A 14,411-nucleotide genomic window follows, 5' to 3' on the forward strand; every position below is an offset into this window, starting at 1 on the left:
AAGGCAACGCCTCTATTCAGGGCCTGAAGCGCGGAGAAGAGGCCCCCCCAGTGAAGATGGCAGCCCGGAACCATTATCCCACCCGACGACCTCCCCACCGGACAGTCCTGCAGCACCGGACCAGCGCACCCTAATGTCCCGCCGAGCGGAGGTGAGTACAAAACTAAAGGGGGTGAGAGGGGGTGGGGGGGTCTGGATGATGTCGAAGGCCGCAGTGGTCTTCAACCTGCGGACCTCCAGATGTTTCAAAACTACAACTCCCAGCAAGCCCGGACAGCCGATGGCTGCCCGGGCTTGCTGGGAGTTGTAGTTTTGAAACATCTGGAGGTCCGCAGGTTAAAGACCACTGTATCAGACATTGACAAGCGGTGATGATGAAGGGGGGGGGGGGCTGATGACATGTGGTGATGATGACAAGGGGATGATGAAGGGGGGGGTGTGGGATGATGACAAGGGGATGATGAAGGGGGGGTATGGGATGATGACAAGGGGATGATGAAGGGGGGGTGTGGGATGATAACAAGGGGATGATGAAGGGGGGTTGTGGGATGATAACAAGGGGATGATGAAGGGGGGGTGTGGGATGATGACAAGGGGATGATAAAGGGGGGGTGTGGGATGATGACAAGGGGATGATGAAGGGGGGGTGTGGGATGATAACAAGGGGATGATGAAGGGGGGGTGTGGGATGATGACAAGGGGATGATGAAGGGGGGGTGTGGGATGATAACAAGGGGATGATGAAGGGGGGGTGTGGGATGATAACAAGGGGATGATGAAGGGGGGATGATGACAGGCGGTGATGATGAAGGGGAGATGATGACAGGCGGTGATGATGAAGGGGGGATGATGACAGGCGGTGATGATGAAGGGGGGGATGATGACGGGGGTCTGGATGATGACAGGGGGGATGATGTATTTCCCACCCTAGGCTTATACTCGAGTCAATAACTTTTCCTGGGATTTTGGGGTGAAAATTGGGGTCTCGGCTTATATTCGGGTCGGCTTATACTCGAGTATATACGATATATGATCTCCAGCCGCCAAGCAAAGTTTGCTTATGCACAGACAACCCCTTTAAATGGAAAACCCACCACAGGTGATATCAGTCCAAGGCAGTAGAAATAAAATTAGGCAACACATTCACTTTAACATCCTTCTAGAAGAGCACGATGGGAGTTCCCATGAATTTCACATTTGCAATTCTAAAGTTGTTAATGTGTAAATAGTCGATGACTATCTAAGGATCCATCTACTCTTTCTTATTGCTCCTCATTACCTGTCATAGAGCTTCATATTATTATTATTATTATGCAATATTCAAACAGTGAGGGAGTATTATGTGAAAAGAACAGAGATAAGCTCCATGAGCGGGCGACTCCTTAGCTATAGATAGGTACCTGGGTATAAATTCTGGTGATCGGAAAAAACCACATCTCATTGTCAAGATGAGGTCTCTAGTGGTATACGTGCTGCTCCTCTGTGTTATCATAAGCGTAACATCAGGATTCGCACTGAGAAGATCAGGTAAGAACATAGATAGATAGATATGTGATAGATAGATAGATAGATAGATAGATAGATAGATATGAGATAGATAGATAGATAGATAGATAGATATGAGATAGACAGATAGATAGATAGATAGATAGATAGATAGATATGAGATAGACAGATAGATAGATAGATAGATAGATAGATATGAGATAGATAGATAGATAGATAGATATGAGATAGATAGATAGATAGATAGATAGATATGAGATAGATAGATAGATAGATAGATAGAGAGATAGATAGATAGATACGAGATAGATAGATAGATAGATATGAGATAGATAGATAGTTAGATAGATAGATATGAGATAGATATGAGATAGATATGAGCTAGATAGATATGAGATAGATAGATAGATAGATATGATACAGATATTTGATAGATAGATAAATAAATATGAGATATATAGATAGATAGATAGATAGATAGATAGATATGAGATAGATAGATAGATAGATATGATACAGATATTAGATAGATAGATAGATAGATAGATATGAGATAGATATGAGATAGATAGATAGACATGAGATACATAGATAGATAGATAGATAGATATGAGATAGATAGACAGATAGATAGATATGATACAGATAGACAGATAGATAGATTAGATAGATAGATAGATAGATATGAGATAGATAGATAGATAGATAGATAGATAGATATTAGATATGAGATAGATAGATAGATAGATATGGGGAAGATATGAGATGTTATTTTGGTCAATTGTCCACAGTTTTTTGTCCTTTTTGGCTTTTGGAGAGTTTTTAAAGCATTGTAATATAAAAATAGTTCACTGTTTTCCCAGATTCCAAAATAATCTATGCTTCATATATGTGAGCCTGTATGTGGACAGTGCTGTGGAGCGTGTCATTCTTTTCATTATACGCTCTCATTCATACTTAAATGGGCACTATCAGATACCAAAACTTTCTATATGTTGTAAAGCATGTATGACCAATAGGTTTTGCAATTGCTTTCATTAGAGAATTTTCAGCATTTCACACAGAAAAACTCAGTCAGACAACTGCCCCCCCCACCTGCTTGGACACATACTAGTCCTGCTGTGTCCATGCGTCATCACCTATGTCATGGACACACCTCCTTGATTGACAGCTGTGAGCGCAGGGCTCATCTGGAGGAAAAATCCTAACACTGTCATCTTGTGTCCCGCTACTGTCAGTGAGGACAAGCTGGGAGTTGTAGTTTTGCTAATGCTAGGGGAGATGTGAGCAGACTGATACTGAGGTAGGGGGCGGAGACCTGCACAGTGAGGCCACGCCCCCTCCCTTTGAGATGATTCAGACTAGTGAGCTAAATTAAAAGTGTAACAAAAAATAAATAAAGGTGCTAGACACATAAAAATTAGATGTACATGGTCAGGATTAGGTACTGAGTGATATATTAAAAAAATGTTTTTATGTTTGATCTGATGGGTACACTTTAGGGAATTGTCCATGGTTAGAAAAAATCCTTTTTTAGATCCAGCACCTCTCCCACCCATGGATTGTGTCTAGGTTTGCAGCTCAGTTACCTGTTCGTTCACGTGAAAGGTGCTATAAGCTGCAATGCCAAACATGACCTATGGACAGGAGTGGTGCTGTTCCTGGACAAAAAAAAGTGGACCATTTTTTAATAATGGATGGAAGATATTTTCTTCTAAAAGAGAAAGCACAAGGCTTTTTACATGAATTTTGGTTGCAGAATAAAAATACATCCTGTTAATGCCCATGTGAACATGCTGTAAGTTGCACTGATATCATCTGTGGTGGGTTTTCAGTTTAAAGCAAACTTTGCTTGGCGGCTGTAGATCATATAAATGTAATAAACATGCTATACTTACCTTCTCCAGTCCCCCACAGCTGCCTGGCCAATGTTCCTGGGGTCCATTGTTCATCGGGTTGTGTGCCGCCTTGTCTCCACAGGACCTGCCTGCTTAGCCAATCAGTGATTGAGGCAGATTACCTCTTCGGCCACTGATTGGCTAAACAGGCAGGTCCCTTGGGGATGGGACAGCACAGAACCTTGAAGAAGTGGAGATCAGCAGGGGACAAGGAGTGTTGGTGCGGCAGCTATAGAGACCTGGAGGAGGTGGTGACGCCAAAGTTGTGTTGTGACCAAGGGGTGTGAAGGGTGTAAGCGGATGGGGCAAATGTAGCCCAGGGGCAAGGTGTTATTAACCCCTAATATTCGTGACACCAGAGTGGTTTTTCCGGTAATCACCCGAACGGTAGCACCACTATCCCAAGGTTAGGCAAGGCAATAATAGTCCAAGTCCAGGAAAGGGTTAACGGTAGCTTTACTGAGGTTAGACAGTTGTTAAAGTCTTTACAGCTAGGTCAGAATCCCAGAGAGTCGACCAGTGACACGGAAAGGGCCTTGCAGCTTGCTGGGACTTGCAGTACTTTTGGGACAGGCTTCAATACAGCCATTCTGACTATAAATGACTTGACTAGTGACTTGACTTTGGTAGAGACAGCAGACGTAGAGGAGTTGACTGACAATGTGGCTGGTGTGGAGGCTTTATGGCCTCCAGGTGGACTGGACACAGGATCTGTGATGTCTGCACTTTGCTGTTCCTCAGCAGGAGTGATGGTGTAAGAGAAAGATTGTAATGGCCGCCCCTCTTATAAAGGGAGGCTGAGCAAGAAGCCCATAGGTCAAGCTGCAGGTCAGGTGGTCAACTGGTGCTCTCTGGGTAACATAACACATCATGTGAACATAACAGGTGATACCTCCAAAGGTCCTTAAAGGTCCTTTATACTTTATATACCTATACATAACATTATGCACTATATTTACAACACTATACATAACATTAGACTTACTACTATGGGGGAGACACTGCAGGAGAGCCCCTAGGACAATGAGGGACTAAGTACTATATAGGAGTATATCCTGTACTGGGACATTACATAAATACAGCATGTTAATAATTCCGACTCAACCCCCAACCAGAGAATAAATTGTGCTTTTTCCCTGGACATCCCCTTTAAGATTATCTGATGGTGGTTTACCTGATGGCTCATGGTAAGCGTCCCTAGCACTGATAAGCTTAGTCTTTAAAGGGGTACTTCACTGCCAGACATCTTATTCCCTATCCAAAGGATAGGGGATAAGATGTCTGATCGCGGGGGTCCCGCCGCTGGGCCCCCGCGATCTCCCGCAGCCCCCTGCGTTCTAAACAAACCCGGGTTCCTGTGGCAGGGGCCATAACGTCACAGCCCCGACCCCTTGTGACATCACTCCACGCCCCTTCATTCATGTCTATGGTAGGGGGCGTGTCGACCGACACGCCCCCTACCATAGACATGAATGGAGGGGGTGTGGTCGTGATGTCATGATCACGGCCTATGGCTCCGAGCGGCACTAATATAATGACCAACAGCTAAGCCACCGCCGCAGCTCATTCCAATACAAATTAATGAGACTGAGCTCCAGTTCCTCATGTACTTTAGTGATAGGTTGGTTGACCCTGCCAACTTCTGAACAAGCGAAATTGTTTTGGAGGAGATACGCTGCCCCTACAGCTTTCTGTCTGGTAGTGACTTACTGGCAGTAGCTACCGACCAATCACATATTTACAACAACGACGATTGAAGATTTTCAGCACCTTCACAGTTTATGGCAATGTTATTGTGCTGGTCAATGGGAGCCATCAATGTTTAAAGGGGTACTCCAGTGGAAAACATTTTTTAGAATTCAACTGGCTCCAGAAAGTTAAACAGATTTGTAAATTACTTCTATTTAAAAAATCTTAATCCTTCCAGTACTTATCAGCTGCTGTATTCTACAGAGGGAGCTCTTTTATTTTGGAATTTCCTTTCTTTCTGACCACAGTTTGCTACGGGGATTTGTTCCTGACATGGACAGAGGTGTCAGCAGAGAGCACTGTGGTCGGGCTGGAAAGAAATTCAAAAAAGAAAAGACCTTCCTATGGAGCATACAGCAGCTGACAAGTACTGGAAGGATTAAGATTTTTAAATAGAAGTAATTTATAAATCTGCTTAAAGGAAAACTTTATTATTATTATTATTTTTTTTTTTTTTTTTTTTTTATGAACTGGTGCCAGAAAGTTAAACAGATTTGTAAATTACTTCTATTTAAAAATCTTAATCCTTCCAGTACTTATTAGCAGCTGTATGCTACACAGGAAATTCTTTTTTTTTATTACTTTTTTGTTTTGTCCACAGTGCTCTCTGCTGACACCTCTGTCTGTGTCAGGAACTGTCCAGAGCAGAATAGGTTTGCTATGGGGATTTTCTCCTGCTCTGGACAGTTTATGATGAGAGCACTGTGGACAAGACAAAAAAGAAATTCAAAAAGAAAAGAATTTCCTCTGTAGCATACAGCTGCTAATAAGTACTGGAAGGATTAAGATTTTTTTTTAATAGAAGTAATTTACAAATCTGTTTAACTTTCTGGAACCAGTTGATTTAAAAAAAATCTATATTTTCCACCGGAGTACCCCTTTAAGTCAGTAAGGTGAGAAGGGGGTCAAGGATTTTCCTCATAGTAGACATTCACTTCAGTTTTTGTTTATTTTATTTCTTTTTTTTTTTCCTATAGGGTGCCCAGCAGTCCCGGCAAATAATCGGTGCCCAGTCTCTCGAAACCGATGTTCCTTTGACTTAGATTGTGGCGGCGGCGGCAGATGCTGTAATAATGGATGCAATAATGTGTGCACCAGAAATCTGGCAGGTAAGATGTAACATTAATTAACTAGTAAACTAGTAGGTATGAATGAAGTTCAGACACCTAACCTGGAAATGTGCCGCGTTCAAACATGTTTGTAAAATACCCAAATAGAGGACTTCCTTTTATTAAAGGGGTACTCTGCCCCTAGACATCTTATCCCCTATCCAAAGGATAGGGGATCAGATGTCTGATAGCAATGGCTCCGCCGCTGGGGACCCTCACGATCTCCGTGCTGCGTTCGTTTAGAGCTTCAGGTTCAGCGCTGGAGGCTCCTGATGTCACAGCCATGCCCCCTCAATGCAAGTCTATGGGAGGGGGTGTGACGGACGTCACACCCCCTCCCATAGACTTGCATTGAGGGGGCATGGCTGTGACATCCCGAGCGGGGCATGACCGTGACGTCACGAGCCTCCGTCCGGCATCACTAGCACGGAGCGGACATCTGGGGTGCCGCAGCTGAGATCGCGGGGGTCCCCAGCAGCGGGACCCCCTCGATCAGACATCTTATCCCCTATACTTTGGATAGGGGATAAGATGTCTAGGGGCGGAGAACCCCTTTAACTCAGAATTCTCTATTAAATCTAGATCTATATCATGCTCAGACCTGTGACAGGGGCAGATAGGTCATAGCAAGACAAAACAATGGCTGTTTGCAAAGTTATGAAATCAAATTTTACTTTGAAGCTCAAGTGTCATTGGGGCCAGTACTGAGTTGCAGCATGCATTCTTCTTGGGTTAGACAGGTGACATGTAATGGAGAGTTTACCTTATCCCTCTGCTCTTTACATGGCATTGGCATTTCCTTTTCTTCAGTGAGGGACGGATGGAGGAGGGATGCATGCTGCAGCTCAGTCCATCCTCTACAACTCTTGAGCTTAGAAGAAAAACATGATTTTATACATTTGTAAACAGCCATCATCTAAGAGGCAGGTATCATTAGTTTTAGCTCTCTATCAGCTATCTGTGCATGTCTGCAGCTCCAAGCATGATATAGAGCTGACAGATTCCCTTTAACCCCTTAAGGACTCAGCCCATTTTGGCCTTAAGGACTCAGACAATTGAATTTTTGCGTTTTCATTTTTTCCTCCTCGCCTTCTAAAAATCATAACTCTTTTATATTTCCATCCACAGACTAGTATGAGGGCTTGTATTTTGCGCGAACAGTTGTCCTTTGTAATGACATAACTCATTATATCATAAAATGTATGGCGCAACCAAAAAACACTATTTTTGTGGGGAAATTAAAAAGAAAAACGCAAATTTGCTAATTTTCGAAGGTTTTGTTTTCACGCCGTACAATTTATGGTAAAAATAATGTGTGTTCTTTATTCTGAGGGTCAATACGATTAAAATTATACCCATTATTACATACTTTTCTATTATTGTTGCGCTTAAAAAAAATCACAAACTTTTTAACCAAATTAGTAAGTTTATAATCCCTTTATTTTGATGACCTCTAACTTTTTTATTTTTCCGTATAAGCGGCGGTATGGGGGCTCATTTTTTGCGCCATGATCTGTACTTTTTTTTTATACCACATTTGCATATAAACAACTTTTACTACATTTTTTATAATTTTTTTTAATAAAATGTATTAAAAAAGTAGAAATTTTGGACTTTTTTATTTTACGTTCACGCCGTTCACTGTACGGGATCATTAACATTTTATTTTAATAGTTCGGACATTTACACACGCGGCAATACCAAATATGTCTATTACATTAATTTTTTACGCTTTTTGGGGGTAAAATAGGAAAAAACGGACGTTTAACTTTTTTATTGGGGGAGGGGATTTGTCACTTTTTTTTACTTTTACTTTTACATTTTTTTTTTACACTTGAATAGTCCCCATAGGGGACTATTCATAGCAATACCATGATTGCTAATACTGATCTGTTCTATGTATAGGACATAGAACAGATCAGGGTTATCGGCGATCTTCTGTTCTGGTCTGCTCGATCTCAGACCAGAGCAGGAGACGCCGGGAGCCGGAAGGAGGCAGGTGAGGGGACCTCCGTGCGGCGTTCTGAATGATCGGATCCCCGCAGCAGCGCTGCGGGCGATCCGATCATTCATTGAAATCGCGCACTGCCGCAGATCCCGGCACCTGAGGGGTTAATGGCGGATGCCCACAAGATCGCGGGCGTCAGCCATTGCCGGCGGGTCCCTGGCTGCGATCAGCAGCCGGGATCAGCCTCGCATGACACGGGCATCGCTCCGATGCCCGCGGTTATGCACAGGACGTAAATGTACGTCCTGGTGCGTTAAGTACCACCGCACCAGGACGTACATTTACGTCCTGCGTCCTTAAGGGGTGAAGTAACTGTTATGATACATTACACACTGGCTAAAGACTTGGTTGTGATGTGATTTCGATATATATATAGCTTTTGTTTCGTTTTGCATTTACCGACCCTATTAAAACCTTTTAATTCTTTCTCTAGGACTTTCATCCGTATTCTCAATATTCTATGACCCATTTAGCTACGCAGCTTTTGGTCCATTTAGAAATTCTTTCTGGTTCGGTTGAAGCTGCGGTCACATTTATTGTAATGCACTGAAGGCCAAAACACTGAAACTTGCCGCCTACAGAGTCATCAGAAGAGGAACCCTCTAGTATCGGGGTGTTTCACACTTTATCTATTCAGCTGAAGGGGAAAGTTCCAAGCAAGAAGATGTCAATCCAAAAATGTTCCCAATATACAAAACAGATGTTGTCATATTTACTGTGTGAATTATTAAAACTGTTTGTAAAAAGTTGTGGTCGTACAGAAATTTTATACGTGTCAATATTGTTATGTCTGTGGAGAAAAAAAGGAACAAGACTGAAGGACGGCGCCTCGTGTATTACCGGGGGGTAAAATAGTGGTGAGTGGGGGGCAACCCCGCGGAGCTTATAGATGGCTGTTCACCTGGTGATAGTAGTAATGCGCATGTAACCCACAATCGAGTTGGAGTACTGTTAATGCGAGCCGCTGCTGAGCCAAAGGGTTGCAGGAGGAGACAACGTCGTCCTGGAGTAGGTAGTAGAAACAAGGCAGGAAGAAACCCTTGAAGTCGGCTCTGCTGACTCTTATGCGAAGGATGAGGTAAAGCCAGAGGTTTTAAAGAAGTCCTCAGTAGGACATTTTATTAAAAGAAAAGAAAAAAACGGACAAGATTACACGTTTCGGGAGGATCCCTCCCTTCCTCAGACCCTTAGCTGAGGAAGGGAGGGATCCTCCCGAAACGCGTAATCTTGTCCGTTTTTTTATTTTCTTTTCATAAAATGTCCTACTGAGGACTTCTTTAAAACCTCTGGCTTTACCTCATCCTTCGCATAAGAGTCAGCAGAGCCGACTTCAAGGGTTTCTTCCTGCCTTGCTTCTAATATTGTTATGTGACTTATCTCTAGTATGGAAACTGTATAAAAAAAAAATAGTTCTATGCAGGTGGGTGAGAACAAGTAACCCTGGGGCGCCATAATATAACTTGGAATGGGTTCCCTATTTTACCATGTACACCCTTGGTAGGAAGTTTCTCTCTTCCTCCCCCTATTACCACAATGCTCACCAACTACTGCCCTAGTCCTCACTAACACCGCACCCATGTGACGTCACGCCCGTCCCCTCAATGCAAGTCTATGGGAGGGGGCGTGACGCCCCCTCCCATAGACTTGCATTGAGGAGACGGGCGTGACGTCACACGCGGGCGGAGTCCTGACGTCACGGACTTCCGTACCCGTAGTCGTGACTCAGACCCTCCATCGGTTCCGGTGAAAAAACACGTGGGTGCCGCATGCAACAATGCGGGGGACCCCAGCAGCGGGACCCCCGCGATCAGACATCTTATCCCCTATGCTTTGGATAGGGGATAAGATGTCTAGGGTGGGAGTACCCCTTTAAAGGGGTTCCTCCAGTGGAAAACAATTTTTTTTTATCAACTAATGCCAGAAAGTTCTACAGATTTCTAAACGACTTCTATTTAAAAACTACAGAGGAAGTTCTTTTCTTTTTGAATTTCTTATTAGTCTGACCACAGTGCTCTCTGCTGACACCTCTGTCCATTTTAGAAACTGTCCAGAGCAGGATTTGCACCTGCTCTGGACAGTTCCTGACATGGACAGAGGTGTCAGCAGAGAGCACTGTGGTCAGACAGAAAGGAAATACAAAAAGAAAAGAACTTCCTGTGGAGCATACAGCAGCGGATAAGTACTGGAAGGATTAAGATTTTTATATAGAAGTAATTTACAAATCTGTTTAACTTTCTGGCACCATTTAATAAAAATAAAAAAATATTTCCACCGGAGTATCCCTTTAAAGGGGTAATTTAAAATTAAGAAAACAAACCTGTTTCTTCAAAAACCAGTGCCGGACCTGTCCTGAGGTTGTGTGTGGTATTACAGCTGTCATAAGTTTTTATTGTTGGGGTCTGAGAGTTCAGACCCCAATCGATGATGAGAACAAGCAGGGAGAGAGGCATGAGGCCTTTTGCTTCTTTCCCTGACCTGTGTCTCTGTGGCCTGCACAGCCCAACAGACTTCCATTATGAGTTTGTCTAGGTCATGTGACTCACAGACGCACTTTTCCAGACTCGTTTTTTCCCGGTCAACATATCAGTTCCTGACATGGACAGAGGTGTAGGCAGAGAGCACTGTGGTCAGACAGAAGAGAAATAAAAAAATAAAAGAACTTCCTGTGGAGCATACAGCAGCTGATAAGTACTGGAAGGATTAAGATTTTGAAATAAATAATTTACAAATCTGTTTAACTTTCTGGAACCAGTTGTTTTAAAAAAAAATTTTTTTCCACTGGAGTACCTCTTTAACTATGGAGGTATGTAAGGTCTATCAATTGCCGTGACATCACAAGCCTACAGCGCTGCACCTGATACTCTAAATGAACACCGAGTGCAGTAGGGAGATCGCGGGGGGATAAGATGTCTAGGGGTAGAGTACCCTTTAAGATTCCTAAATGGAATGTGATTTCATCGCAGGTGAAAATGGAACCTCAAGTGGACGCTTCTCCAAAGAAAGCAGGCAAGTCCAATGTAATGTATAAACATGGGCTTGTTTATTATACAAAGCGCAACACGTTTCTAGCCCAAAGAGACCGGTACGTTTCTAGTCCATGTTTGTACGTTATATTGTCAGAAAATGTTTGGTCCAGGTAATAGACCGAACATGGTAACTACTGAACTACGTTTGGTCTACAGATCTCAAAGAGCCGCCGGTGTGGGGTATGCCACAGTATGTGTCAGATTTAACCCTTCATACTAAAAATTACAAATATAAAACCATAATCAGCATTACAAGACTATTACCTATCCACTCAAATAATGAGCAGTATTACCCCTTAACAACAAGGAAGTTGGAACATTATGAATAAAATGATAACAGAATTGGGACGAATGGCAGGGAAGCTGGTATTCCTTTGATCTGGTGGTCATACCAAGACCGGCATGTACCCTTGAAATTTTATGCCCCCTCCCATGTCAGCTGACCTGGCTGGTTTCCAATCCTGAACCCATCATTGGGCTGAATACCCTAATGACACCTGTCACCCAGAAGAACATCACAAATGGCGGGAAAGGCTTAGCCAGCCAACAGTAACCCTTTAAGGAGAAGCCATAGGGGTAATTGTAATCTCATGTAGTCTCCTCCAAAGTAGTTTGGGATCCCTTCATTCCATCCTCACCACTCAACAAACATCTGGGAACCACTTTCCTTATTAACCTACATGGGGGGGGGGGTTATCAAAACCAATGTTATATAACATCGTCTTGATGCATTTAGGCAATCACCTCTCTAGACCCTGCTCACTTTTTAACATGTGTAAAACCACAAAAAAATGCCCTTAGTACATTCTGATGCACAGTTCATAATTCATTCCTCTCACATATTTTTCTGCTTTGGTATAGCTTTGCTCAACTCCTCCAGGACGAAGGTACTTAAGGACCAGGGGCGTACCTGTACACCCTCCAGTCTTCCAGTCACTGCCACGCACTGGGCGGTGGTCAGAAGGGGATGCCTGCTGAAATCGTTCAGCAGGCATCCAAGGACAATGCATAATGGGATCCTGAGCCCAACCCCTCCCACCCCCCCACCCCCTTTCCTCCATTATGGCGATCGCTCAGATTCGCCGGGCAATTCTGACCAGCGAATCAGAGCTTTTCCGATCCAAGCGGATCTCCGGTGACCCGGTGGTCCAGAAGAATAGAGTGATCGGTGCTGTCCAATACAGTACACATCACTTTGAAGACTAGTAGGGAGGTGGCAGCGGCAGATGCGATTGGTCGGTTGGGACCAACTAACGAATCGCAGCTGAGGGCAGAAGATTTGAAGTCCCATTCCCCTGCTCTACTAGTCCATTTCAAGATCCCGAGATCAGCAGCGACGAGAACAGCAGTGGCGGCGGAGGTGCAAGCAGTGCTGTGAGTGACCAGCATGCCCTGCTCTGCAACATCTGGGTTACCAAACTGAAACATTTTATTTGTCATTTGCACAGCCCATTGTTCCAAAAATCTGTCAAACTCCACTGGGGTTTAAATGCTCACTGTACCCCTTATTACATTCCTTGAGGAGTGTAGTTTCTGTAATGGGGTCACATGTGGGGGGGGGGGCAGTCCACTGTTTTTGCACCATGGGGGCTTTGTAAGCGCACATGGCCCCTGACTTTAATTCCAGCCAAATTCTCTCTCCAAACCCTAATTTTGCTCCTTCTCTTATGAGCCCTGTAGTGTGCCCGCAGAGCACTTTACGTCCACATATTTCCATACTCCATACATAAGAAATGGTGTTACAAATTTTGGGGACATTTTCTCCTATTACCCCTTGTGAAAATAAAACATTTGGGGTAACACCAGCATTTTAGTGAAAAAAAAATGCTTTCACGTCCAACTTTAACAAAAAATTTGGCAAACACCTGTGAGGTGTTTAAGCTCACTGTACACCTTGTTATGTTCATTGAGGGGTGTAGTTTCCCAAATAGTATGCCATGCTTTGCTGTTTTGGCACCATTGGGGTTTCCTAAATGTGACATGCCCCCCAAAAACCATTTCAGCTAAATTCTCTCTACAAAAGCCAAATTTAGCTCCTCCTCTTCGGAGCCCTGTAGTGCGCCTGCAGAGCACTTTACATCCACATATGAGGTACTCAGAAGAAATGAGTTTACAAATTTTGGGGGGCTTTTTCTCCTATTACCCCTTGTGAAAATGAAAAATTTGGGGTAACACCAGCATTTTAGTGAAATAAATCAAATTTCTCATTTTCATATCCAACTTTAACAAAAATTCGTCAAACACTTGTGGGGTGTTAAGGCTCACTTTACCCCTTGTTAAGTTCCTTAAGGGGTGTAGTTTCCCAAATAGTGTGCCATGTGGGGTTTTTATTTTTTATTATTTTTTTTGCTGTTCTGGCACCATGGGAGCTTCCTAAATGTGACATGCCCCCCAAAAAACATTTCAGCATAATTCTCTCTCCAAAATCCTAAAGTTGATCCTTCCCTCCTGAGTCATGTTGTGCGCTTGCAGAGAACTTTACTTCCACATATGAGGTGTTTCCATACTCAAGAGAAATTGGGTTGCAAATTTTAGGGGGATTTTTCTCCCTTTACCAGGTGTAAAAATGAAAAGAATGTTTCTCCTCCTCTTTGCTGCTATTTCTGTGAAACACCTAAAGGGTTAACAAACATTCTGTACATCATTTTAAATACTTTGAGGTGGTTAGTTTCTATAATTTCTAGGAGATTTCTCACAGAAAGGCCCCTTAAATCCACTTCAAACTAAACTGGTCCAAGAAAAATTCTGATTTAGATTTTTCATGAAAATTTGGAAAATTCTTCCCCTTTAATGTCTTCAAAAAGTAATGCATAGACTTGCATAGAGGGAGCGTGAAGTCACAAGGGGCGTGGCCGTGACGTCACGAACGCCGCAGCCCGTGGCGTGACCTCATGACCCCAGCAGCAAAATTTTCCGACAGCTGGGGCAATGGAATACCCTTTCAATAATTTATTCATCTTAAGGCCAGTGGGTGGTCCTAGTCAGTGATTGGCAGTTATATCTATGCACAATCATACAGGAAGGCTGTCAATCCCTGAATAGGACCACCCACTGGACTCCTAAGCCTAGAATGAGCAGAGATTTAGATGAATAAATTACTAGGTAAAATTAACTT

General features: G+C 43.3%; 1 protein-coding gene across 8 annotated transcripts in view; it reads left to right on the plus strand.

The window, feature by feature from the left end:
* The window catches only part of LOC130295589 (keratin-associated protein 5-3-like), a 75,258-nt gene extending 66,279 nt beyond the window's left edge, over positions 1-8,979 (plus strand). For all 8 annotated transcript variants that reach the window (XM_056546440.1, XM_056546437.1, XM_056546439.1 and 5 more), the window contains 2 exons: positions 6,131-6,262; positions 8,704-8,979. In XM_056546440.1, coding sequence (XP_056402415.1) covers positions 6,131-6,262; positions 8,704-8,789 — 218 coding nt within the window. In that variant the 3' untranslated portion in view covers positions 8,790-8,979. The remainder of the gene's footprint in view (positions 1-6,130; positions 6,263-8,703) is intronic.
* Positions 8,980-14,411: the final 5,432 nt, after the last annotated feature.

This window comes from Hyla sarda, chromosome 11, assembly GCF_029499605.1.
Source record: "Hyla sarda isolate aHylSar1 chromosome 11, aHylSar1.hap1, whole genome shotgun sequence".
In the NCBI taxonomy this organism is placed as follows: domain Eukaryota; kingdom Metazoa; phylum Chordata; class Amphibia; order Anura; family Hylidae; genus Hyla; species Hyla sarda.